At 39.2% G+C, this 24,496-nt stretch overlaps 1 protein-coding gene across 8 annotated transcripts in view; it reads right to left on the bottom strand.

Moving 5' to 3' along the window:
* The window catches only part of GLIS3 (GLIS family zinc finger 3), a 533,844-nt gene that overhangs the window by 293,491 nt on the left and 215,857 nt on the right, over positions 1-24,496 (bottom strand). For 6 of the 8 annotated variants that reach the window (XM_043890929.1, XM_043890930.1, XM_043890932.1 and 3 more), the window contains 2 exons: positions 22,493-22,700; positions 14,914-16,039 (listed from right to left, as the gene is read on the bottom strand). In XM_043890929.1, coding sequence (XP_043746864.1) covers positions 14,914-16,039; positions 22,493-22,700 — 1,334 coding nt within the window. The remainder of the gene's footprint in view (positions 1-14,913; positions 16,040-22,492; positions 22,701-24,496) is intronic. The other 2 variants (XM_043890934.1, XM_043890933.1) reach the window with 1 other exon arrangement.

The following is a 24,496-nucleotide window of genomic DNA, read 5'->3' as shown; positions in this document are numbered from 1 at the left end:
CTAAAAACAACCTCTTCAGCCCTATCTTTTTGTCTTCAACAGCACCTTGAAATTCTCCTAGATACACAGGAAACAGAGTCAGGGCAATACAACAAAGCAGGGCAAAGGAGAGACAAGGTGTTTCGTAAAGAGGACTTGATTCAGACTACTCTCTTCTCCTTTCACTCAATCTACATGGGATTCAGGAGTGCAGACACCAATTTTTTCATGACTTTGCTTCTTATTTCATTCAATCAAGTCAGTCAATCTCACAACCTTGAATACTATCTATACACAGGTAGTCCCAAAACTGTATCTGCCTTGACTTCCCTGATCTTAGACTCACGCTGGGACTCATACCACAGGCTCCTCAAACTTAGCAAGTCTAAAACCAAACTCTGTTTTCTCCCAAACCTCCTACCGTCAGTTAAACGTAACTCCCATCCTCCCAGACCCCAAATCTTGGAGTCACTGCTGACACTTCGGTCTCCTACACCTCATATCCAATCTGTTGAGAAATTCAATTGATTATCCTAACTTCTACCACTGGACATGAGCTGGAAGACTAGAGAGAAGGCTAATGCAATGATCCCAGTTATGGAGGTTTGGTCTTCCTGCTTCTATTCTTTGTTCTTCCTCAATAAACACTCCATACAGCATTCAACAATTACATCAAAACAAAAAATAAATCATATCATCCCTCTCCTCAAAACTATCCTTCCTTCAGTTAAAGTGAATAAATTTATAAAAATAAATAAATATTCAAGAAAAAAAAAAAAAACTATCCTTTCATGGCCCACAGGCCCTAAACAATCTAGATCCCATTTCCCCCCTGAATTCTTTTTCTCTTTCATCCTTGTTCATTCCATTCCAGCCACCCTGGACCCCTTGATGTTTCTAGAAAACACCAGATCAACACTATTGCCTCAAAGCCTTTATACTTGCTGTTCCCTCAGTGTGAAACTCTGTTCCCCTAGGTATCTGTGTTATTTACTATCTTTCCTTCTAGACCTCCAAGAGGACAGGGAGTTTGGGGTCTGACCTGTTCACTGCTATATCTCTAGGTCCTAGAAGACTGTTTGTTATGAAATAGTTGCTCAGTTGCTCAATAGTTGAATGAGTGAAATAGAAACAATCATCAGAAACCTTTTTGTCTTACACCTGAGGGTCACTTTTGGAGACCACACAGAGAGCATGCACACCTACAATTAGATGAATGATTCAGTATTAAAATATAAACATAAATCAAATATGCAAAGATTTTTAAGTGAAAAAATTACACAAACAACTTTATGACATTTTCCATATTAAAATAATTTTCTGTTATATTATGATTGTTTGAATTGTATACGATGTCTATGTTAGTAAAAATAAAGGATGAAACCAAATAATTCAGAAATGGTCAGTACAATGTTTTTTACAAATGTATGTATTCTGTATTTAAGAATTCTAAATTGCCCCCATTCCAGACATCTTCAATTAAACCTATTCTAATCTTGGCTAACTGAGAATCCAACTTCAAAATTTCACTCCCAGGCACACCTGTTTGACAAGTGCAGCAGGAACCTGTCAAGACACTTGGCAGCATCATTCCCTCAGAACACAATGGGCTTTTTGGCTGGGGGGCAGCAGGAACCATTATTACTCCCTGATGGTAATTAGCAAGACAGTCTTCCAAGGAAATGTACAATCAGGCAACTAAAAACGTTTTTATGAAACCCTTCCTCAAAAATAAATCATTGACACTGCAAATGGTCAATATGTACTCTTAATTTTTAACTAAACTGCCCATTGATCTACCAAGATCTATGTTCCTGACCCTGTGGTCTAGTGAAATTCATTTTTCTGAAGTTCTGAATTCAAGAGAAGTGACAGTAACACAGCTGTTGATTCCAATTTACTACCTCAGTGGAGAAAGCAGAGTGATTTCTCCATTATCTGCTCAGAAGATATGACTCCTTCTTGCCTAGTTCCATCATAAAGACCCCATTCCACGAGCATAGCACAAAACCAGGGTTACAATCTAAAGATGATCTTTCCAGGACACACAATTGATAAAGATCAGGAAGACCCAGACAGCCCGAGTTGCTGGAGTCCTCGCCAGCAGTGGGTCAATGCACTGAGCTGTTGGGGGAAACACTAGAGGAACAACTAGAGATAATTGCTGCAAACTCAATCCTTGCCTCATGAACCTAAATACTTCCCACCTCAATTTATCATGTAATTTGGAACTTTCAGAAAAAAAAAAAAGCACCTGTCTCATACTTGTATCCCAGCACACCTCCCACCAACACCTTCAGCAAGTTTCGACAAATGCAGCTGCATTACTTGAGATGGGCCAAAAGGTCAGGGCCCTGAAACTTTGTCAGCTTGACTATCTAAAGCCACTGGAAAGCACTCCATGTGTTTCAGAGAACAGGTAGACACTTCACTGCACAAAAGCAGCTTTGTTTCTCTATATGTGACGCTGCCTAATTAGAATCAATGATTTTTTTTTTATTATTGTTCTTGATAAGCTTGTTTGCCTAGCTTTGTTTTCCTAAAACACTTTAAACGTCTCTAGGAAGAGTGAATGTCGGCAGAACACTGAGACAGGCCTTGAACCAGGGCTGTGGTATTGCATGATGTTTACAATTTGTCATCCTTGGGGGTAATTTTGCGAGCTTAAACACACTAAAGGACCTATTATAAAGAGCCAGGCAATTTCATTTTGTTTGAATATATTTATGGAAATGGACCAAAAGTATCCATAGAGGCACATTGTCATTTTTTCCTTTTGTGTGTGCCAGTTCATGACCAAAAGCAAGCATTCAGAGAAGAGAAGAGCATTTATGACCACACTGTGTGTATCAAATAAGTTATTTTATGAACAGATGGGGAATATTGCATTTCAGGGTCTTAGTAAAATAGCCCTCACACCACATTTCTGTTCAAAATGGTGTATCTCTCTGTGATTCATTTATGACCTTGCCCTGATAATGAGCAGATCTCCCTCAAGGGTGAGTGCCTGTGGGACATAAAGACATCACACATCCTCATGACTTAGAAAGATGATGAGCAGTGGGGAATTATGCACCAAGAACATGTAATTTGGACAAGGTGGGAAAAACTGAGTAATTCACTTGAGATAACAAAAGTTTTCCCAGCAGTGGTGACTGTATGGCAATGGAATCCTTGGAGAGTAAATAAGAAAAAAATGGTTGGGCTGGGAAAGATTTAGTAAGTTGAAAAGCAAGTTATAGAAGCCAGCACTGATAAGAAAAAAGAAATGATCTTTTACAAAACTGCTTTGATGAGAAAGGTTGGCTGTTAAGAAAAACTCAAAGATCAAGACTTGAATGTTGCTTCTTTTCAAAGGGATACAGAGAGCATGGATAAGTTAGGGGTGAAGCAGGAGAGGGATGTCTAGTTCCCTGCTGCAGATACAGTGTTCTGTGTTTAATGTGCTCCTGTGCACACATAAGGACCACACTTCCCAACCTCCCTTGCAGTTAGCTGAGGTCATGTGACTGAATTTGGGCAATGGGATGCAGGAAGAAGTGAAACATGTCCTTTGTAGATCTGGCTTCCAAAACTTCTGCACAATTCTCAGCATGTTCTTTCACCGTAGACTTAGATTGCAGAGTTATTAGATAGAAGGATGCTGAGTCACTGAACAATCATGAGGAGCAAGCTGTATTATAACACGCACCAGAAATAAACCTTTATTGTACCAAGCCACTGAGATTTGGGGCTGTCTATTGCAGAAGTTAGATTATCTTAATATATTCCAGTAACACTTCCTTGCTATCATTTGCTTTTCAAATATCATACTCTTGCTAAAGAGAATCACTCATCTCATTTTTAAATAAAATTATTTCAGAGGCCTTTAAGAGAAATGGAAAAAACTAATTTGCTTTCAGATCAGAACATAGGATACCTCAGGGAACAAAATGGCTGGCAACATTTTCTGAGGTGCTTGAAGGAACAAACTGTCCTTTTCTTTCCTAGAAGTTAACTCAAAGACTTTATTTGCTTATTTTTAACTTATTAGGGAAATTTTCAAACCTTCTCACAAGTAGAAACAATAGAATAATAATAACCTTCATGCATCTATCACCTGACTCCAAAAATACACACACACACACATATACTTATATACATATATATCTACACATACACTCAGATATAAATAAATAGATAAGTTGATTGCTTGCTAAGTAGACAGATATGTATGTGTATACATTTGAGTACTACTATATGTTATTCTAATCATTGAGCTAAGTGCTATGGGTAGGCCTTGAATAACTATCTTTGAATACATAGTTAAAAAGAAGAGAATATGAGTCTCAGACTCACAAATTACTTCACTCTGAGGGCTATAGTGATGATTAAAGTAATCCAGTAACTCAGAATTTGTAACACAAATTTTCTTTCCCTTTTCATTTCTCTGAAGGAGTTTCTAAGGGAGAGATTTAACACTTTCTTCCTAGTGAAAATAGTAGCTTCCCCTTGGGAAGCCAGTGCACTGAATCTTTTCTCAGTCATTCACCATTTATACATATGAATTTTATTTTTGATGAAGTTCTTTCCCAAAAGCAAGCCTTGAATAGATGGAGGGAAAAAATAAGGAGCAAAAGCATGGGGCCTTAAGGCAGCATGGAAATTCTGAGGGAAAGAGACAGTAAGAGCCACTACAGATGTAATGGAAGACAAATTTCCATTTCAGAATTTTGTTTAAGGTGGGGTCCCCCATTTCCCCTTCATTACAACTGCTCTTCCACCCCCAAATCCATTCTCTTGGCTAACAAAGCACATTTGGTGGTTTCACACTAGAAACTGTGACTGGGAATGGAAGGCAGAAGTGGCAGAAAACAGTTTAGTTGTAGCAATATTTCTCATCACAGGATGAGCTTACCAGGACCAACATCCATGGCCCAGCTTAAAAATCAAAGCATTTTTACAAAAGCATGCTTAAAAAAGAGAGAGAAAAGAAATTGTTGTGCACAAGCCTGTTCCGCACAAGTTCTGCACAAGCTTGGTAATTTCAAGAACAAGATCGGTGAGATGCTCTATCTGCAACACTCTGAACATCTAAGTCTACTGATGCTGGGTCCAGGCTGGCTCTCTGGTCACACAGGCAAATGGCCTGAACTTGGGAGGCTCAAGCCCCAGAAGAGGTAAGTGCTTTTAGTGTAGGAAGCCCAAGTGACAAAAGGCCAAGCTCTCCTTTCACTCTGCCTTCCTCAGTTTAGAGAGGCATGAAGACCTAAGGTGTTCCAGATTGAACTGCCAGGAATGGGTGCTATTTTGATGAGAACTGACTTAATGTGCATTCCTCTAACCATCTCAAACATTTAGCTCTGCTCTGTATTAATGCAGTCTGAGCAGAAAAAAAAAATTCCAAAGCAAATCTTAGTAGTCAGAAGGTGGAGGGAAGTTGGGAAAGGACTGACAAGCTCAACATGATGAGTACCAGTACAACCAAAGTGCTTAACACTATTTTACTCTCTTTCCAGGTTATAAAAGGAAATTATTTAACGAATGGAAGGCTACTCATACACAAGATAATGTATATGGTCTCGGTCCATATCTCAGTCATTCTACATAACTTATCAAATAGCCTTTGGTCCCTAATCTTCCTCAGGTTTTTTTCTTTTTTCTTTAAAGTCCACCACAGAAAATACTTTTATGTTTGTCTCCATATATCAGTTTCTCTGGCTGATCACTTGGCAAAAGAAAAATTTGTGTTTCATATTAGAGCTAACAAGAGATATATTTCAATGAAGAATGAAACTATAAACTTTACGAGACGGTTTGGGGGAGATGGTTTGGGAGAAGTCAAAGTTTCATTTCACAGGCACTAAAGTGGAGTGCTTCTTACCTTAGTAATACTGCTTTTGAAGATTTTTGTTTTAACCAATTTTGCATTCGTATTAACTAGGTGTACAATGTCTTCTAATTTTCAAAATATTACCTGTGTTTGATAGTAAAAGTCCTTTGTTATTAGTTCAAAGTAAGTTGCACGCCTCCCTTCCCATTTCTACTTAGTCTCGGACCATCGAACTACCTAGGAATTGTTTCTTTCCTGGACTCTTTGACACCCCGGAGTTATCACATATTGTGGTGCTCCACTCAAATGGATTCCTTCCTTGTCTCTGCAAGAATCACTGACTTCTTTCAAGGTGCAGTCACCTCCTTTAAGACTCTACATAGCTGGAAGCTTCTTTCCCTGTTTTCCCATTAAAACAACTTGCATGGACCTAAATCAGAGCCCCTGTTTCCATTACTGTGTAAATAACTATTTTCGCAGCTGTCACCGCTATGACCTCCTTAAGAGAATGTCCCATTATTTCTGTACCTACCCAACTGCAGCTTCCAGAACAGGGCATGGTACAAGGCTTGTACTGAGTGATCGAATGAATGAACGAGCATGCACTGACAGGGTGGACACATCAGTGCATATATTATTTGGGTAGGACAACTATACATCCTGGTTTTCCCAGGACAAGCCTGGCTTATACCAATATTCCAGGAAAAGAGAATCCCTTTCACTCTCAAAAATGTCCCAATTTGAATAATAAACTATATGCTCACACTAAGTTTAATTACTCACGCACATTGCCTTGTCTGCCCAGAACTAGGTCATCTCATTTTCTAGTTTCTCAATAACTTTTCAAATTAATCATTTTTAATTCTTCAAAATTCAGAAGTATTAGTTGTTCTCTGTATTCAAATCTAGGAACCATGACCCAAGAAAATAAAAATAGTGTGCTGCAAAATAAGAACACACAGGTTTCACTCCATTTTCTCATCAAATTTCTATCTAAACCAACCTCCCATACAAGTGATGACACCTAACCAAACCAACCAAACTCCTCTGGTTGAGGCTGCCCATACTTGGAGTAAATGGAAAATTGAGCCTGCTCATCCAGGTTTTGTGTTTGCCAGCCACATATCCACTGTCCAAGATTACAACATTCATTGTCTTACTGATAGTACAGAAGCCCTGATTCAGTCATTACAATAGAAATTACAATAGCAATTACAATAAATCTGCCCAGAAAAAAAAAAATCTCTTTTCCACGTCATTCTACCCAAAGTTTTAACAAAACACTTTTGAAACACCAAAGAGAATCAGAACACTTCTTTTATGGAAATATAATTGTGGTCTTTCACTCTACATTCTTGAATTGTATTTGGACTCAAAGATATCAAAACAACCACTCAAAGCAAAGGTAATCAAGAAATATTCCAAAGGTCACAAAAGACATGACTAAAAAATTGCCAAACTAGTTTTTCACACTGAAACTAAGAAAAACACATTTTAAAATCTACATATGAATAAACCTCAAAAGATCTGAAATATATTCCCTTAATCAGATCACTTAGGAAAAGATTACCATAATTTTTTCTAATTTTAAAAACATTATTTCAGAGCATGAAATTAGAGGAAAACCACAAAACAAATATGAACTAAAAGGAACATTAACCACCATGTAGTTAATGATTTTGCTTAATGAGGATAAAGCCTCAAATATTTAGCCTCTAAAAGTTTCTCTCATTATCTATTGCTTTTCATTAATACTAGAAGGGCAGGGCAAAGAAACATAAACCATGACTTTCTATGAAATGTTTGCCCAAATCTGCTATGAATTTATTTTCAGGACAAAGTTCATGAAAAGCCAGTTCCCCAGGTAAAGTGGATTAAATACCTTCCAAAGGAAAATAAAATGAAACCACTACCAAATGGAAGCTTTCTAAACTGTGTTTGGGGATGTAAAATCAAATTTGACAGATGCCTTATAAACTGTGGTCAATGCCCCATCTGATGAGAATTTCTGTGGTTTTGTTTTTACCTATACTAATGGGTTTGTAATTTATGGTGACATGTGTATGTCTACACTATGCTGGATATGTACATACACAGATAAATATGGTGGTATCTCTTTTTTATGTAAACTTGCTGGGAAATAATCTTGTGATTTAGTTGTATCTTTTTAAATCATTGAGTTTGCATTAAATATTTGACAGACTGATGCCTTGTGGGATACGATTTGGAAACCATCCTTTCTCTGATCTTTACCAGATGTTTCACTGGTGGTATTTCGGCCTCAAGAGACAAAGAGGATATTAATGTTAACTTTATTTATTTAATCATATCAGGCAGATTTGCTAAAAGGAAAAATTCAATATTTTGGTAATCTACCAACTCTTCAGAAACATCCATAGTAGCAAAAATGTTTTGAAGATCATTTTATATTAAAAGCAGAAAGGCTGCATGCATGGTAGTTGGGAGGAAAAACACTCTATCTTACCTTTAGAAATGAGAATAATGTGACAAATTTGTCAGTTCCACTTTTAACTCAAGAGGCAAAGAGGTGGCAATGACATTCATTACTCAGCAGAGTCTCATCCCAATCTTTAAATGACTATTAATTGTAGAGAGAGAATACTCTGAATATGAAATGGACACTCAGTTGAAAGCCTTCTGCCACTACCTGAGCTACTCTGTAATCTTATCTCGTCTTGAATTTTATTCCAAGGGAACACGAGAGTACCCTAATCATTGTCAGGGCATTGATGATAAAGAAAATGTACTTTCTATTAAACAGTGCCTCCCTACTCCTTACCTGAGATGACAGGGTAGGCTTTCATCTCTCTTGAGTTCAGTGTCAGAATGTGGAAGCTTTTAGAGCACTGATTCTCACCCTTCTGTACTTTAGAATCACCAGGAAAGCTACACCCCTGACCAATTACATCACAGACTCTGGGGGTAGGATCAAGGTATGGGTATTTCATAAACCTTTTCAGGCAATTCCAATGTCAGTCAAGGTGGAAAAACCACATCCTTGGAATAAGTAGACAATGGCCAAACAACTTATTAGTCTTAGAAAAATCACTTAATTTTCCTAGGTTTTTTCCTCCTCATCTTAAAAGCTGTTATGTATGGAACAGAGCTAAACTGTTATACTCATTGATTTTCTTTTCTTTTTAGATAAAAATTTATATTTATAGTTGTAAAATATTTCAAGTGAGCAGCAACACATAGAGTATATTACCACCACCAAGCTAAAATAATTTTTTAAAAATAATTTTAATACTTTGCCATCTTTGTTTCATTTCTGTCATTCTTTGGATAAAAGATAAAGCAAAATCCCTACATCCCATATATTCCTATTTCTTTTGTCTCTAGAAGTATCCACTATCCTAAAGTTATCCTGCCTACATGATTTTATGGTATTTTGTATTACATAATAAGTAATTATGTATCTATGTTTCTACAACAACTATATAATACTGCTTAGCATATGTTTCAGTCAGTTCAGTTCAGTTCAGTCACTCAGTTGTGTCTGACTCTTTGCGACCCCATGAACCACAGCACGTCAGGCCTACCTGCCCATCACAACTCCCGGAGTCCACCCAAACCCATGTCCATCGAGTTGGTGATGCCATCCAGCTATCTCATCCTCTGTCGTCCCCTTTTCCTCCTGCCCCCAATCCTTCCAGCACTAGGGTCTTTTCCAATAAGTCAACTCTTCGCATGAGGTGGCCAAAGTATCGGAGTCTCAGCTTCAGCATCAGTCCTTCCAATAAACATCCAGGAATGATCTTTAGGATGGACTGGTTGGATATTCTTGCAGTCCGAGGGACTCTCAGGAGTCTTCTCCAACACCACAGCATATGTTTAAATATACATAAATTATATTACACTGTATATACCTTCTTGCATATAATTATTTCATTTAATATTGTTATCTATTTATCCATATTATCTATCAATATATAGATATATTGGCTTATTTACAGTACATTAATTTTAAATTTCTTCATATTATTTCATTTGGAATAAACCACAGTTTCCTGATGTACCTTATCTATGGACAGATAAGTCTTTTATAGTTTTTAAAAAACAAAGGTATAATAAAAACCTCTTTGTATGTCTTTCTGCCACCAAAAGTTGCTCCAGGGAAGATACTTAAGAGTTTTGTTATATATTCTCAACTGCGTGTTTGCTAGATAGTCAAAAATTTTTCCCCAAAGTGGTTAGACTAATTTACTCTCACTAGTAATGTTAAAACATTCCCTTCTCCATATTCTCCAACATGTGACACTATGAGAATTTATTAACTGTTGCCAATATGAAGATTATGGAGTGATAACTAACAGTTATGCTTAGATGATATTTTTCTGAGATTCCTTCTATTCAGTTAATTTGTGGTCACCACATCAATGCTGCTGCTGCTGCTGCTGCTAAGTCACTTCAGTCGTGTCCGACTCTGTGCGACCCCATAGACGGCAGCCCACCAGGCTCCTCCATCCATGGGATTTTCCAGGCAAGAGTATTGGAGTGGGGTGCCATTGCCTTCTCCCACATCAATGCTAAATCTTATCAAAATAATAAAGGATGTGGGGGGAAGAAGTCTTCTTCCACATTTTACAATGAATTTACTTTTCCTCAAGAAATGTCTTACATGGCTAAAGCTGGCTCATGAACCCATAAATCAGGCCATAAAAGAGGAATGGGGACATAGCCCCAGCTCTGTATTTATTTTCTTGTATTCCATAATCCAATGTTACTTAAAAAGCAAATGACCCAATAGTCAAGCCAAAGCAAATACTGTGAATTTTGCCAGGCAAAATGCCTGTGGAGAAATGAGTCAATTCATACAAGATTCAAAGCTGTCTTTGGTCAGTGACATTTTCGTGAAAATCTGTGGGTGGGTAAAAGTTTTGCAAAATTCCTTTTTGCTATTGGATAAAATTCATCCAGGAAAAATAAGCAAAATTTAAGTGGCGACCCACATTCCCCCTAATTCCCTTATTAACACTCCCTAACCTCCCAGCACAACTGCTTTCTATCGTGTACAAAGGCCAGGATCAGGGTTTGTGATCCTGGCAGTGGAAGCCTGTCCCTCTGCTCACTTTGCTCCGATCAGATAGGCTTTCTCATGAGAAGTACTAGCAGACAGAGTGTGCCTGGCCTCACTCAGAGCACATCTTCCTGGGAATGCTATCTAGATGTTGCACACTCTTCAATTTAATGGCAAAAAGACCTACTATGGTAAAAACATTCTCCGTGAGCACTCTGTTGGAACACTTACTGTAGCTATCATTAGGGATGGTTAGTGTACATCTATGGGCTTCCCTGGTAGCTCAGCTGGTAAAGAATCCGCCTGCAATGCAGGAAACCCCAGTTCAATTCCTGAGTTGGGAAGATCCCCTGGAGAAAGGGCAGGCTACCCAGTCCAGGACTCCTGGGCTTCCTTGGAGGCTCAGATGGTAAAGAAGCCGCCTGTAATGCAGGAGACCTGGGTTCCATTCCTGGGTTGGGAAGATCCCCTGGAGGAGGGCATGGTAACCCACACCAGTATTCTTGCCTGGAGAATCCCCACGGACAGAGAAGCCTGATGGGCTACCGTCCACGGGGTTGCAAAGAGTCAGACACGACTGAGCGACTAAGCACAGCGCACAGTGTACATCTATAGTTTTGGGTTATATTTTATGTTGTCCTTTAATGAACATGAAACAGGGATTTGGGAAAGAAACTGATTATAAGGCTTCACTACGCTCTGGCTTGAGAGTTTGAAACCTTTTCATCTCAGAAAAAAAAAAATTGAGTTCAGCAAAATTATACTTGGAAATGCTTAAAAGTTTTGATACTTCTGAGATTCATCAATGTTAAGGGTGGTCTAAGCTCAGGAAGGTCTAAATAGAATAATATCATGCCTACAAGTTGCTGTATTAGTAGACAAAAGTGAATGGACTCAGGTATTTTTTAATATAGTACTGACATATTCCAGTTTCTGATTTAACTGAGGTCTGTCTGTCTGCCTGCTAAGGCCTTTACCCGTCTCCAGCACTTTGCCATTGGCTGGGAATATCTTTGTAATCAAGCCAAGATTGAAAAGAGGGCAGCTGGTTTGACTTTCCAGAGAAGCAGTAAGAATGAGATCTACAGAAGGGTGGAGTTGTTTGGGTGGGAAAGAGAAAAGAAACCATTCTCTTCTTCCAGTAAGTTAACCAAGTAATAAATTAGCAATCCTCCCCCAGTTCTGCCACCTAAAGTCCTGAGTGATCTAAATCCCAGAGTTCTGGGTAAGGCTGAGGAGTTACAGTCAGAGACTCTAAGAATGTGTTCTCCCATGCATGAAATGGAATTTGGCATCAAGGGAGGACACCAGTGGTAGCCTCTTACTGTAAGCAGGCTGTCACTGAATAGCCCTTTCACACACCCTCCTTTTACCATGACTTCCAGAAGCTCATTGGGCTGCCTGTAGTCATGGTCACCAAACACAACTGGGTCATCACATCTTTCCTGGGTCAATAAGCTAAGTGAGTGAAAAGGATGACTAACTCTAACTGTGGTCCACAGAAAATTAACGGCCCTTAAACATAAGTAAAACAAAAGTGGACTAGGCCTTTTAATTTAAATTACTCCTAGTCTTTGTAGCATGTGACACAGCCATAAAAACCCAAAGATCACTTCATGTCTCCAAAAGAAGAATGTGGTCCATTTTACTTGGCAAAGATCTTGAGTTTTGAATCAACTACCATCAGTTTCTTAAAAAGTGAGAGATGAAACAGATGAGTTTTAATAGTTCTTTCTGTTTGGATTCTGAGAGTGTAAAGACTGGTTTTGCAAAAGGCAGAAAAATGCATCTTTTTCAGATGTGCATCCACATTACACACAATATGTCTTCTCTCTATGGGCTACAACTTGAGAGGACTACTAAACTTTCAGAGCAAAATTATTTGCTACCAGTTAACTACAACCTTACAAATCAAGCAGATGACATGTAGCAACATAACAGCTTTCAGAAGACAGAATGTTCGTGATATGTATGTTTTATAGGAAAATCGATGTCTCCCTGCTAAAAATATATAGTCCCAAGATGAGAGCTACAATATTAGTCAGGCCCTCAGAAACCCTGTACTAATACATTTGCACTATAACATGTAACTTAATGCTTTGTGGGCCTTGATCTGATATGCTATTAAATCTAGCAATCTAAATTTTGCAAAGATTTCATCTAGCAGTGGGGAGTAAGCAGACCAGGGGAGAGAGAGCAATCATTTCCCATACCCATCTTGAATAATATCATGAAAAGCTATGCAGATGCCTGCAAATATTCACCTCTCAGCTTATTCTTTCATTGAAGCATTTCTATTTTTAATAGTCATCATGCACTTTAGCAAAAGTCAACTTTACAAAGTTATATGTTTTTTCAAAATCTGGGAACAGTGGGAAAATACGGAAATCTTATTGCACAAAAATTAATTTTGCAATGCAAAAAAAAATTTTTTTGGATAATTCAAGCCTTTATGTTTATTTCAGTAAAGCCAAATCCAGCAAACTATTTTCAGCCAGGATTAGTCAGAACTAAAAGGTTGGACTGTTTTCCTTCAGAGACTGAATGTCTCTCTTGCCTGCAATAGGCCAGTGTGTTCCAAACAGAGTAAATGGAATTGCCTTCAACTGCTTGTCTCTTTCTGGCATTTTTAATGCAGAGCCTTACTGACAGAGTAAGGTTTTGTTGGCTGGAATGCAATTATTCTTTTCAGTCATATAACCTGGCATTCTTACAATGTATCAGCTTCAAGTTTTCCTTAAGAAAAATCATAACATGGGGCATACTGTAACGACAAGAAATGCAATTTCATTCCTCCAGAAATTCTTAAAACCTTTTCAAAAGTACCCACTGGATGATGAAAAACGTGCTTCTAATACTTGCCTTACAACTACCACCTGTTTGGTTTGCTTTTACATGAATCCGACAACTTGGCTAATCTATAATCAAACATTAACATGGCAAACATGGGCCAGATTCTTTATTATCAAGACATAATACAAAAAGAAGGGACTCTGGCTGCAGGGCCACCATCTAAATAAGTTCCTTTCCAAAATCATATATATATAGATATATATATTATTTCACACATTAAGTGACCTGCAGCATATTCAATATCCAGGAAATACCTACAATTCTCAGATTTTTAACTCTAAGAGAAATATTCTTGTCCATCTGGACTAACATAAAACACATGCTCTTCCTTTTCGAAGAGTTAAGCGAGCTGTCTGAGATTGTGCAAAGCCACCCTGTGATCCCAAGTGTGATGTCCGGCTTGTAAACCCAGAGGGTTTCTGTTAGGTGTGAAATGATTGTGCAACCATTTAAGAGTCATATTATTCAAAAATAGTAAATTTTGCAAAGAAAGAGAGGTAGTTCCAGGACTGATGCTGTGAAAGGGGGAGACGGGGAGAAAGACAACATGCCAACTTCTTTCAACACCAAAGGCAAGGTCCCCTCTGGGTTCTTTCTCTTTATACATTTTCACCCAATTTCCTCTCCTGAAAGTTCAGGGAGATCCAGATTCTGCTTCTGTGGTATCCTTGAGTGTTTTAATGCTGGCTATAAATCATTAATTAATCTGACAACCTTGGAGTGTGCAGTGTGCAGGCGCATGGGTGTATGCAGCAACAATTTTACTAGCCAAGTTGCTAAGTGTGAGTTCCTTTCCAAATATCAGAACCATCACTCTAACCCTAATACTCACCCAGTTATTGCAGAGAAGGGGAAGTCACTGAATATTTACTTTGGAAAAGAGCTAAAGCTTGCTGGTGGTGCAGTGTGTTTCTCTGCCCTGCACATTTCAGCAAGTCTAAGTTGGTGCCTGATGGGAATCAGTTTTCTAAGATTTTGGACAGTGTGGCAGATGAACCTCCCCTGATCTTATACATTTGCAGAAGAGAATCTAGAAGTGGAGAGATACCCCAGCCACTAGTAATTAAAGAAACTTTCTCCTTCCTCAGGCTGAAGAGGAGTCAAATCTCATGGACACCTAGACCTCCAGCACCCAAAGTCCATAAAAGAAAACATTCCCCAACTTGCGGCAGAGTTTGGAAAACCACATACACCTTCAATGAACTCCAGGGGGCTTTAGCAGACTCACCGAACACTTGTTGGGCTTTTCCCCCGAGTGAACTCTCATGTGGATCAACAGTTTATAGCGGGCATTAAATGGCTTGTACCTTCGGGGACAACCGGCCCAGAAACAAGTGAAGTCTTCTCCTTTGCGCTGGTCTATGTGGACCTTCTCGATGTGCCGCACAAGTTCCTCCTGGTGGTCATACAGGGCACTGCAGTCGATCCAGCGACAGCAGTGCTTGCCCCCAGCGTCATCCATCTCCCCCTCCTCTTCCAGGGCGGCCGGGGGCAGGGCCAGCGGCTGGGCCTGGTGGACCAGCTCTGGATGATGCAGATGCGGGTGGGCGTGGTAGGGCGGCGGGGGGCCTTGGGGCTGGGGCGGCGGTGGCAGGGGAGGCAGAGCGGGTGCAGGGGGCAGGTCCAGGACGCCACCGGGGAACTCGTCCAGGCGCTCGGTCTTGAGCAGGCCGGCCGGCTGGCCCGCAGGCTCCGGCAGGCCGTGCTGCACCACCATGTTGTTGACCAGGCCAGGCTGCAGGCCGCCGTGCTCCAGCTGGTGCATGCGCTCATACTCCAGCGCGCTGTCCTCGTCGTAGGCTGGGAGAGCCAGGCCGCCGCCGGCCGCCCGCGCACCCTTCTGGCTACTTGGCACTGAGCTCGGCTGGGGAATGCAGCTGCCTCGCACGCCCAGGAAATGCCCGTAGACCTCAGGCTGCGGAGACATGTTGGCGGGGGAAGCCCTCGACCCGTTGATGTAGGCGACCAAGGACGTGGGCGAGGTGCGGATGATGGTGTTGAAGTCTATCCCGATGCCGTCGGACAGCGGGGACAAGGACAGTGCTCTCTTCTTGGAGCGGGCCGAGTGGGACCTGGCTGAAGAGTGTCGGGGACTGGGGTAAGGAGAGTGGCTATTTTCCATACCGAAAAGGTAGGACGGCAATGAGTTAGAGACACTGTTGCCCGACATGGCTGTCCCAGGAGGAAGGCTAATCAGGTCCCCTAGATCAGTGCCATTCTGAGAGTTGTGGTTCGAGGAGAGTGAAGGGAGAGCCTTATAGCCGTGCGACCACTCTTGTTTCACGTTCAAGGTCGACTGACTTTCTGTCAGGCTCAAAGTTGAGGAGGCCAAAGACTCTCGCGAAATAAGGGACCTGGAACGGCAGCCGGAAGAGGAGGAAAAAAAAAAAAGACAAACATTTTAGCAGGATATGGATTGCCTAAAACTAAAAGAACATTGCATTGACAATCTCTTAAGTATTTCCCCTAATTGCATTCTCAGCTAAACACACATTCTTTGGCTAAGATAAAGCCCAAGACTTTTAGTTCCAGGTATATAACATTTTACCAAGAGGAAAAATAAAGGCTAATGCTTGCTGGAATAATAAAACAAAGGTCTATTGTTATAAATAATCTGATACTTCAATGATAATAAATAGTCCTTGCTATATTTTTATATATCTTTTTTTCTACAGGGAAAAATTAGAGACCTAGGAATAATTATTGAAACTTGTCATGGCAAACCAAATAAACAAGTATTTATTAAGTACCTACTATGTGCAACACACTACCAATAGGCATTGTTAGGAACACAAGTCTAAACAGAGTCCCAGTTTGAGTGAAATCTATTTGGTAAGGTAAAACATAAACCAATGCTTAATTTGGAAAAAAAAAGTAAATCAAAGTCAAAGGGTCATCCAGAGGATCTAATAATAATTTCACAAATCTGTTCCACTGATATCAAGGAATTTTACATATTTCTATAAAAGACAGCAGTTCACACTATGAGTAGTCAGTAGTCAGTCACAACATCAAATTGACCCAGAAATAAAAAATTATATATAACATACAGCTGTAATATATAAGGGAGTGACAACCTGAAGTAGAGTCATATTTGGAATTCTGCATGTGGGTCATGCAAGGTTTAATTACACCTGTAGTTTGGGATCTTCTTGAGCCGCTGTCCTCAAATCAGAGCAGATTTGCACGGAGAGCAAAGCATCTGCTTTAATTACTGTAGGAACAATTCTTCTCCTGTCCTTCTTACCCTTTATAAAACATGCCTCACATGTCACAACATTTGCCTGAATATCAAAATGCTTTGTGTTGTAGTCTAGCCACTTTAAAATTCATTTTGCTTTAACCATGATATCAGCTTTAAAAATCACTGAAGGGAAAAGCTATGCCTTTTGGATGGAAACATTGTCCCAAAGAGGCTAGACAGAATTCACCATACTCCCAACTCAGAATAGTGTATATTAAAAAGCCAGCTTTTTAATATGTGCTTTTATTGGCTTTCTACAGAGATCTTTTTTCTGACAAAAAAATTTTAAATATTGTATAGAATGTCTGTCTTTCCCAGGATGAGCCCACTTACTACTTCCAGCTGTTATAAAAGCAACCTGTTGCAGAACTGAGGGAGAATAGAAGTATTCTCATCCCATCTGTTCCTCTTACTTCTTTTCACAAAACAGAAGCCAGGAACACTGTTTCCTACAAGCATGAGAGATTAGCAAGAAAACATCTCGACTCTGAAATGCACAGTATTAGGTGAGAGATAACACCACTGTCAATCTGGTGTTTTCCTCCAGTCAGGTAATGTTTACCATTGACAAACACAGCAAGAATTTAAGTCCAGTTGCCCTTAATACAGATTTTCTTTTCTCTGTCCAGATCCTTATATTTGGGCTGAAGTCCTTTGCAAGTCCCAAAGTAGCTTCTGAACCATCTGTTTTTTAATTCCCCATGAACGCTTTCAATTATTTTCCCAGCATACCCACAGCATGTAGCTCTCCCTGCAGAGCTCAGCTGAAGGCTCCTGGTGATAGGATGTCAAGGGCCTTTTAGTCCCTTCCCCAGGGAGATTCAGGAATTGCTTTCCGACCCAAGTCAAATCAGTAGTCATGACATATATAAGGCAAAGACAACTGACTTTGCCTTACACCCTGAGGTTGAGATGGTTTATATAACATTCTTAAATGGTGCATTTGCCTGGTCACTGTCATACCAGAGCATTTCAGATTTTAAGCAGTGAATTTGTTGTTCAGTCACTCAGTGTCCAACTCTTTGTAACCCCATGGGCTGCAGCATGCAAGGCTTCCCTGTCCCTTACTATCTCCCGGAGTTGGCTTAAATTCATGTCTATTGAGTGGGTGATGCTCTCTAACCATCTCATCCTCTGTCACCCCCTTTTCCTATTGCCTTCAATCTTTCCTAGCATCAGGGTCTTTTCCAGTGAATCAGCTTTTCACATCAGGTGGCCAAAGTACTGGAGCTTCAGCTTCAGCATCAGTCCTTCCAATGAATATTCAGGGTTGATTTCCTTTAGGATTGACTGGTTTGAGAGATCAAGAAAGGAGATCAAACCAGTCAAGCAATGAATAGCAAGTAGGAAGTATTTTACCCACCTGTATACGTTTTGCATTTGAAATTATACTATTTGGTTTGAGGGCTGCCTATAGTGAGACGTGTTCATTTGTTCCATTGTTAAAAGCTGTTTCTTATTTTTTTTTTAATACACCTAAATATGACTTGATTAAATTTGAGCATAATTCCATGCAGGCACATTCCTTAACTCCTTAGATATCTCAGTGTTCCTTAGAACAGTTATCAAAATTTTTTCAGAAAGCAATTCTATGTCCTATTCACTAAGGCAATAATATGAATGGAGAGCTCTCTTCTTGAATACTTAATAAGAACAAAACTTCCAACAAATGGCCTTTGCCTAGCAGCTCACCTCTCTTCTGAGCAATTACTCAGATCTTTTAATATTTCAAAGTTCTAATCCATGAAACCTGCCCCAAAGATAGTAGCTCTCAGTAAAAGTTCTCTTTCCAGAAAAATTATATTCTATCTATACTGAACCTTAAACATAGCTAACTTCAGGCATCTGTGGGTGTTGTCTTCCTCAATAAAATTCAAAGACCTCCAATAAAAGCGATTATTTTTATCTCTGCCAGTACCCACCAGAGTGTTAGATGAAGTTCCCCCCCAAAAAAAATGTTGATTAAGGTGAGTAAATTAATATAATGATAACCATTTTTAACTTATAAAGTATTTTCCCTATATATTATTCCACTTAATACAGCCTGTGACATAAGCAAATTGGAATTTTAAAATAACCTCTGTTTTACAAAGAATAAAACCAACATTCTGTGAAATTCCTCCCAAAGATACAAAAAAAAAAAAGGCAGGGGGGGCGGTTGCCAAGAATCCTTAAATAAGTACAAATAAAGCAGCAGATTTGATAAGCAGTCACTTAGTTGGATCAGATGTATCCTCTATTGTTTTCCCCATATCATACCCAACACATGGTCCATAATGCTCTTCTTGATTAAAAGATCTGGTATAAGAGACTTAAAGGCACACAAGCTATAAATGGAACCCACATTTTCTGTTTTCTTTCTGAAACAATATGTTGAATGATTGAGAAAGATTCCAAAAGATTATTTTCTATAATCCCTGCTGCTACCCACACCAGGCCTATGGGAAAGAAAGTGACAAAGAGCTGTGGTTTTATCACCATACCGAGAGAAATATCCATTTCTGGATGTTCATCTAATCCTAAGCATGTTATTTCCTGTGACCAGTTAATTTGAAGCTATATATGAATGAAATATAACTCAAACAAAATGAAAGCAATATGAAAAACTTAAGAAATCATCAGTGAAACAGGTTAGGGTGGCTGGTGAAGTAAGAGCTCAGGTAACTACTGGGGCCATAAGAGGTGTGATGGCCAAGCCAAATGGCTCAAAAGAAATACTTACAAAAAGGAATTCCTCAAAAAGGGGTGCAAGAAAATGACTATATATCTATATGTATACATATATATACATATATATGTCATGAAAAAGATGTGCAACGAAAGAGTTACAGAATTGATCCAATAAAGTATTACTTATAATACTGAAATAAATGGAAACAAATGCCCAGTTATAAAAGACTGATAAAAATCAGAGCTTTATTTATATACTTTTTAAAAAATGGAATCTTGGGCAGGAAGAAGACATTATATGATGCTAAAGATTTTTTTTTTTTACCACAAAAGATTATGACAAAGGAAATTGGTTATATTAACTGAAAAAAATAAATATAATACTAGGTAGGTCATTATGATGTATATGTTTGCCTACTGGTGGCTCGACAGAATCCACCTGCAATGCAGGAGATGCAGGTTCCATCCCTGGGTCAGGAAGATCCCCTGGAGAAGGAAATGCAACCCACTCCAGTATTCTTGTCTGAAAAGTCCCATGGACAGAGGAGCCTGGTGGGTTACAGTCCATGGGGTCGATAAAGAGTTGGATACGACTTAGTGACTAAACAACAAGAAGGGTATATGTCAAAATTTCACCCATGGTTGCCTATGAGTGATAGGATTCAGGATGACTATCATATACTCTCTTGTGCTTGTCCACAATTTTCTACATCTTCTACAATTAGTAAGAATTACATAGATAATTAGGAAAAACAGTAATAAATTTTACAGTTTTTTATAGGGCAACCATCACTCAGATTGAACAGTTTAAGCTTCTACCCAGCCTCACCATCCCAACTCCTCCTCCTCGCCCCCCCACGCCCCCCACCCTCAGGCATGCTCCCAATAAATAAAACACAAAGCTGATTCTCTCTCCATCTTATCTTTATCTCTAGATAGCAAAATGCCTTCAGGTTGAACTGTTGCCTCCTATCCTATCTCTCCTCTTATGGGATACACAAACCAGTTTTAAGTATCACAAACAAATGCAACCTTTCCAAATTGCTAAAAGTGAATTTGATATTTTACCAAGCTACTTCCCAACTCCTGTTTCTTTGCTCATCCTGCAAAAAAATTATTTCCATAGAAGGACTCACAGAATACATAGTTAAAACATATGCTAATGCATCTCTAAGATGTTGTCTTTTAAGTATAAAAATTTATGCTAAGGAATCAAATATGCTAGAGAACATTGAGATAATGACCCTTCCCTGCTCGACCCATGAAAGGGACTGCACTAGATACATGCATGGTTGGAGCAGCCTGTGCCCTGCCTACCTTTAGTTTCTCCATTAATTATGACTCTCTGCCTTCAAGGCATGGGCTGGACTTGCCACAGACAGGAAGCTGAAGACTTCCCAATGACACCTACCCCATGAGTACAGTTAATTTTACATGCAATACTCAGCAAGTCTGAAGAGTCCCTCAAGGCATAATCATCAACAGGAAAATGACAGAAGCAGCTTTCCATCACACACACAAAAAATCTCAGGTGAAAAAACATATTCCCATCTCATTAAAAAAATTGGCATAAAAAATCATCCAGGAACTGTGATTTCAGAGTCTTGAATAGCAGCTAGGACAGTACAGAGACACAAGAGGGAGAAAGATTAGAGGAAAAGAAGGAAGGGGAGGAAGAAGAGGAAGAAATAGAACCCAGAACTGCAAAGCATCTCAGCAGATTCCAGTCCCCCAAGAAGGGTACATAGGTCCACAGAACGGAGGTCCAATTCCTTTGCAAAATCACAGTTACAGCAGATCCGGGACTTAGGCAGAAACTTTGGATTGTATTTCTTCAAGAAGACTACTTGTAAAAGATGAAATAATTCATTTCAAACATAGAAATAGACCTTACACATTACAGAGTATTTTGGTTTTATGTAGCCTGTAATATCAACCTTGAGAGATATAAAAATCTGTCTGAGATAATTTCCCTATTTAATTATCTCCCATGAGATAGATATATGGCATTTATTGAACCTACTTATTTCAGTACCTAATCAGGCATTGTGTTGAAATGTTATGTAACTCACACATGAGAGTATGCCTTCCCAGATACATCATAAAGTCTGAAAGTTCACAATTTCTATCTTTAACTTTTCAACTATCTCCCTAAACTTCAACTATTGTATTATGCAGAACATAGATATTTAAATTACTTGGTTAGACAAGTGAACGGGTGGATGGACAGACAAAACAGACTGTAAAGCAGCTTTAGGATACTGCAACATAAACGCCGAAAAACGAGCAGCTAAGACAGATGTACATGGAACATCTTATCTTTCCAGGCCATGATATGACCTTTACCAGGAATCAAAAGATTAATATACTGGTATTTAGTCCCTGGGGGCTTCCCAGGTAGTGCTGGTGGTAAGGAACCCACCTGCTAATGCAGGAAACATAAGAAATGCAGGTTCAATCCCTGGGTGGGGAAGATCCCCATGAGGAGGGCACAGCAGCCCACTCCAGTATTCTTGCCTGGAGAATCCATGGACAGAGGAGTGTGGTGGGCTACAGTCCACAGGGTCGCAAAGAGTAGGACATGACTAAAGTGACTTAACATGCGTGCATTTAGTCACTGAGGCCCCCAAATCTCAAAGTTGGCATTAATTTCACTCACACTTTATGACAGAAAGTACTAAACCATCCTTCCCAATTAAGACGATATTATGGCACACAGTTTTTATACACCTTCCCCTACAAAGCTCAAAGTACAAGAGCTGCTTGAGTGAGGGAGAGAGAGAATGAGTGTGTCTGTATGTGTGTTGTGTGGGCATGTGTTCAGGAAGAAAAGGGAAAACACTCATGGGTGTGATTATAACATAAGAAGAGGGAAAAAAAAGTAATTTGAGACCTGGTATCTGAAGGAGGTATATTCAGGTTGGCTGCATTCATTGCCCTCTGTAAGCTAGGACTGATCTGGTTGCATGCTGTAGAGACCTGGCTTGCTGGAGGTGAAATGGGTCCCAGTCGCTGAACCATCATGGGACTGCTGGTGACCACTAGATTGTTGCAGCTGCCTTTTCCAATGGACTTGCACTGAGGCCCAAAGCCAAGAGCCCCTAAAAACAAATGAATCAGGTTAGCTTTCATGTCCCTTACATCAGAAATCAGTAAATACACATATGTGCACACTTATATCAGGACTCATCTTTAAAGACAGTCCTTAGATCATCTTTTTTTTTGTTTTTCAGTATTAGTGATACCAAAAAGCTTTCTCTAATTCCAATGAAAAATCCATAATGCTACAATAGAAACCCTTCTATAATCACCACTCATACAAAATATGCTTACATTTTGCTCCTTCTACATTCAAGTGTCCAGTTATATGAAGAATCATATTTTATCATCTCTTTACCTAAAGGGTTAAGGTGGTAAGTAGATGGGATTACTTATCTCAAACCATGTATTTTCCAAAATAGCTAATATCTTAAATCACCCAGCAAGGAAAGTTGACACTACTGACAAAAACTTGTTTAACTGGTTCACTTCATTCAAGTCTGGCCTTCCAAAAAGCCTCTTTAAAAGGATATAGTCTGGCTGTGGCTCTCCAATCTTTATTTTTCCTCTTCATCCTAATTTATTGTCATTGGACATATACCCAGTTTTTTCAAAAATCAGGACAAGACAGCCTTAAAACATCATTTTAAAAGTAGTATGTTAACCAAATTTGACATAGATTTTTCATTTCATTAGCAACAATCTTTTAATGTAGTAAAACTTTGGTACATAACCAGAGGGGAAAGAAAAAAAAAAGAAAGAAAACCTCAAGAATCTGTGCCGTTACGGAAAAGTGAAAAGCAAAGAGGAGAAAGGTAAACACTGCCATGACTCATTTAAAAAAAATAATAATAGTCGTTGAATCATTCTAGACATTCTTTTTACATGGGTATACTTTTTCAAACATTTTTTGCAAACTACTTGGTCAAGTCTCAGTTCCCATTTCAGGCAAATGAAAAGAAATATGATCCTAGGTTTTCTGGCAAATTAGGCTCTAAAGTTTTCTCACCAAATTCCTCATCTTTCTCATTGATATATTTGGGATCAAAGTAGTAGAAAAGCATCACAGTAACCTTCCTTACTTAGCTTTAGAGAATATAATTTTTTATTTTGTCTTTTCAAAAATTAATAGCCAAAAAAGTGACTTTTCCACCTTTTGTAACATTCTCTTCCAAGAGCCCACAAAACTAAGGATAAACAAGACCTCAGCATAATCACCAACACTCTCATCAATGAACTCACATCTCCAAAGTGCTAGGAGAGTCACAGTATCTTTAGCAAGCCCGAAGCCTTCTCCAGTCCAGGCCTCTGGGAAACTAAAATCCAAGTGGTAACTGACTTGCCCAAGGATTTACTGACAGGGATTTACTGACAGAGCAGAAACAAATTCTATGAGAATGCATTTTCATGGCACCTGCATATTTAAGTGCTGGATGCTTAGTTCCTTTCTTGAATACTTTCCAAGATCCAACAGAAATGTCTCCTAACTTTTTCCAGATACACAAACCAGAACCTACCCCTCTCTCTGCTGCTGATATCTGATGCATCTTCTTGTACCTTGAAACATCAGTCATAGATAGTCTCTCTATTTTCATAGTTCATATAACACTGTACCATCAGGGTTTCATCTTTACTCCAAGAGAGTGGAAGCTACATGCAATTTGCTTTTCAAATTCCCTTTTTATCTTGGAAAAAGGCAATGTCCAGTATATAAGACACTTGAATTCCATCCCCAGGTTCCATCCCTACCAGCCACTGCTACTAAAAGCAATATTAGATGTCAAGTATTCTGTCCAATTAATTCAGTGTCATATATTTATCTAAGGAACTCACCCATTTCATGCCTGTTTCGTTCACA

The sequence above is a fragment of the Cervus elaphus genome, chromosome 29 (genome assembly GCF_910594005.1).
Source record: "Cervus elaphus chromosome 29, mCerEla1.1, whole genome shotgun sequence".
Lineage (NCBI taxonomy): Eukaryota > Metazoa > Chordata > Mammalia > Artiodactyla > Cervidae > Cervus > Cervus elaphus.
This window is presented reverse-complemented; position numbering and strand designations above follow the sequence as displayed.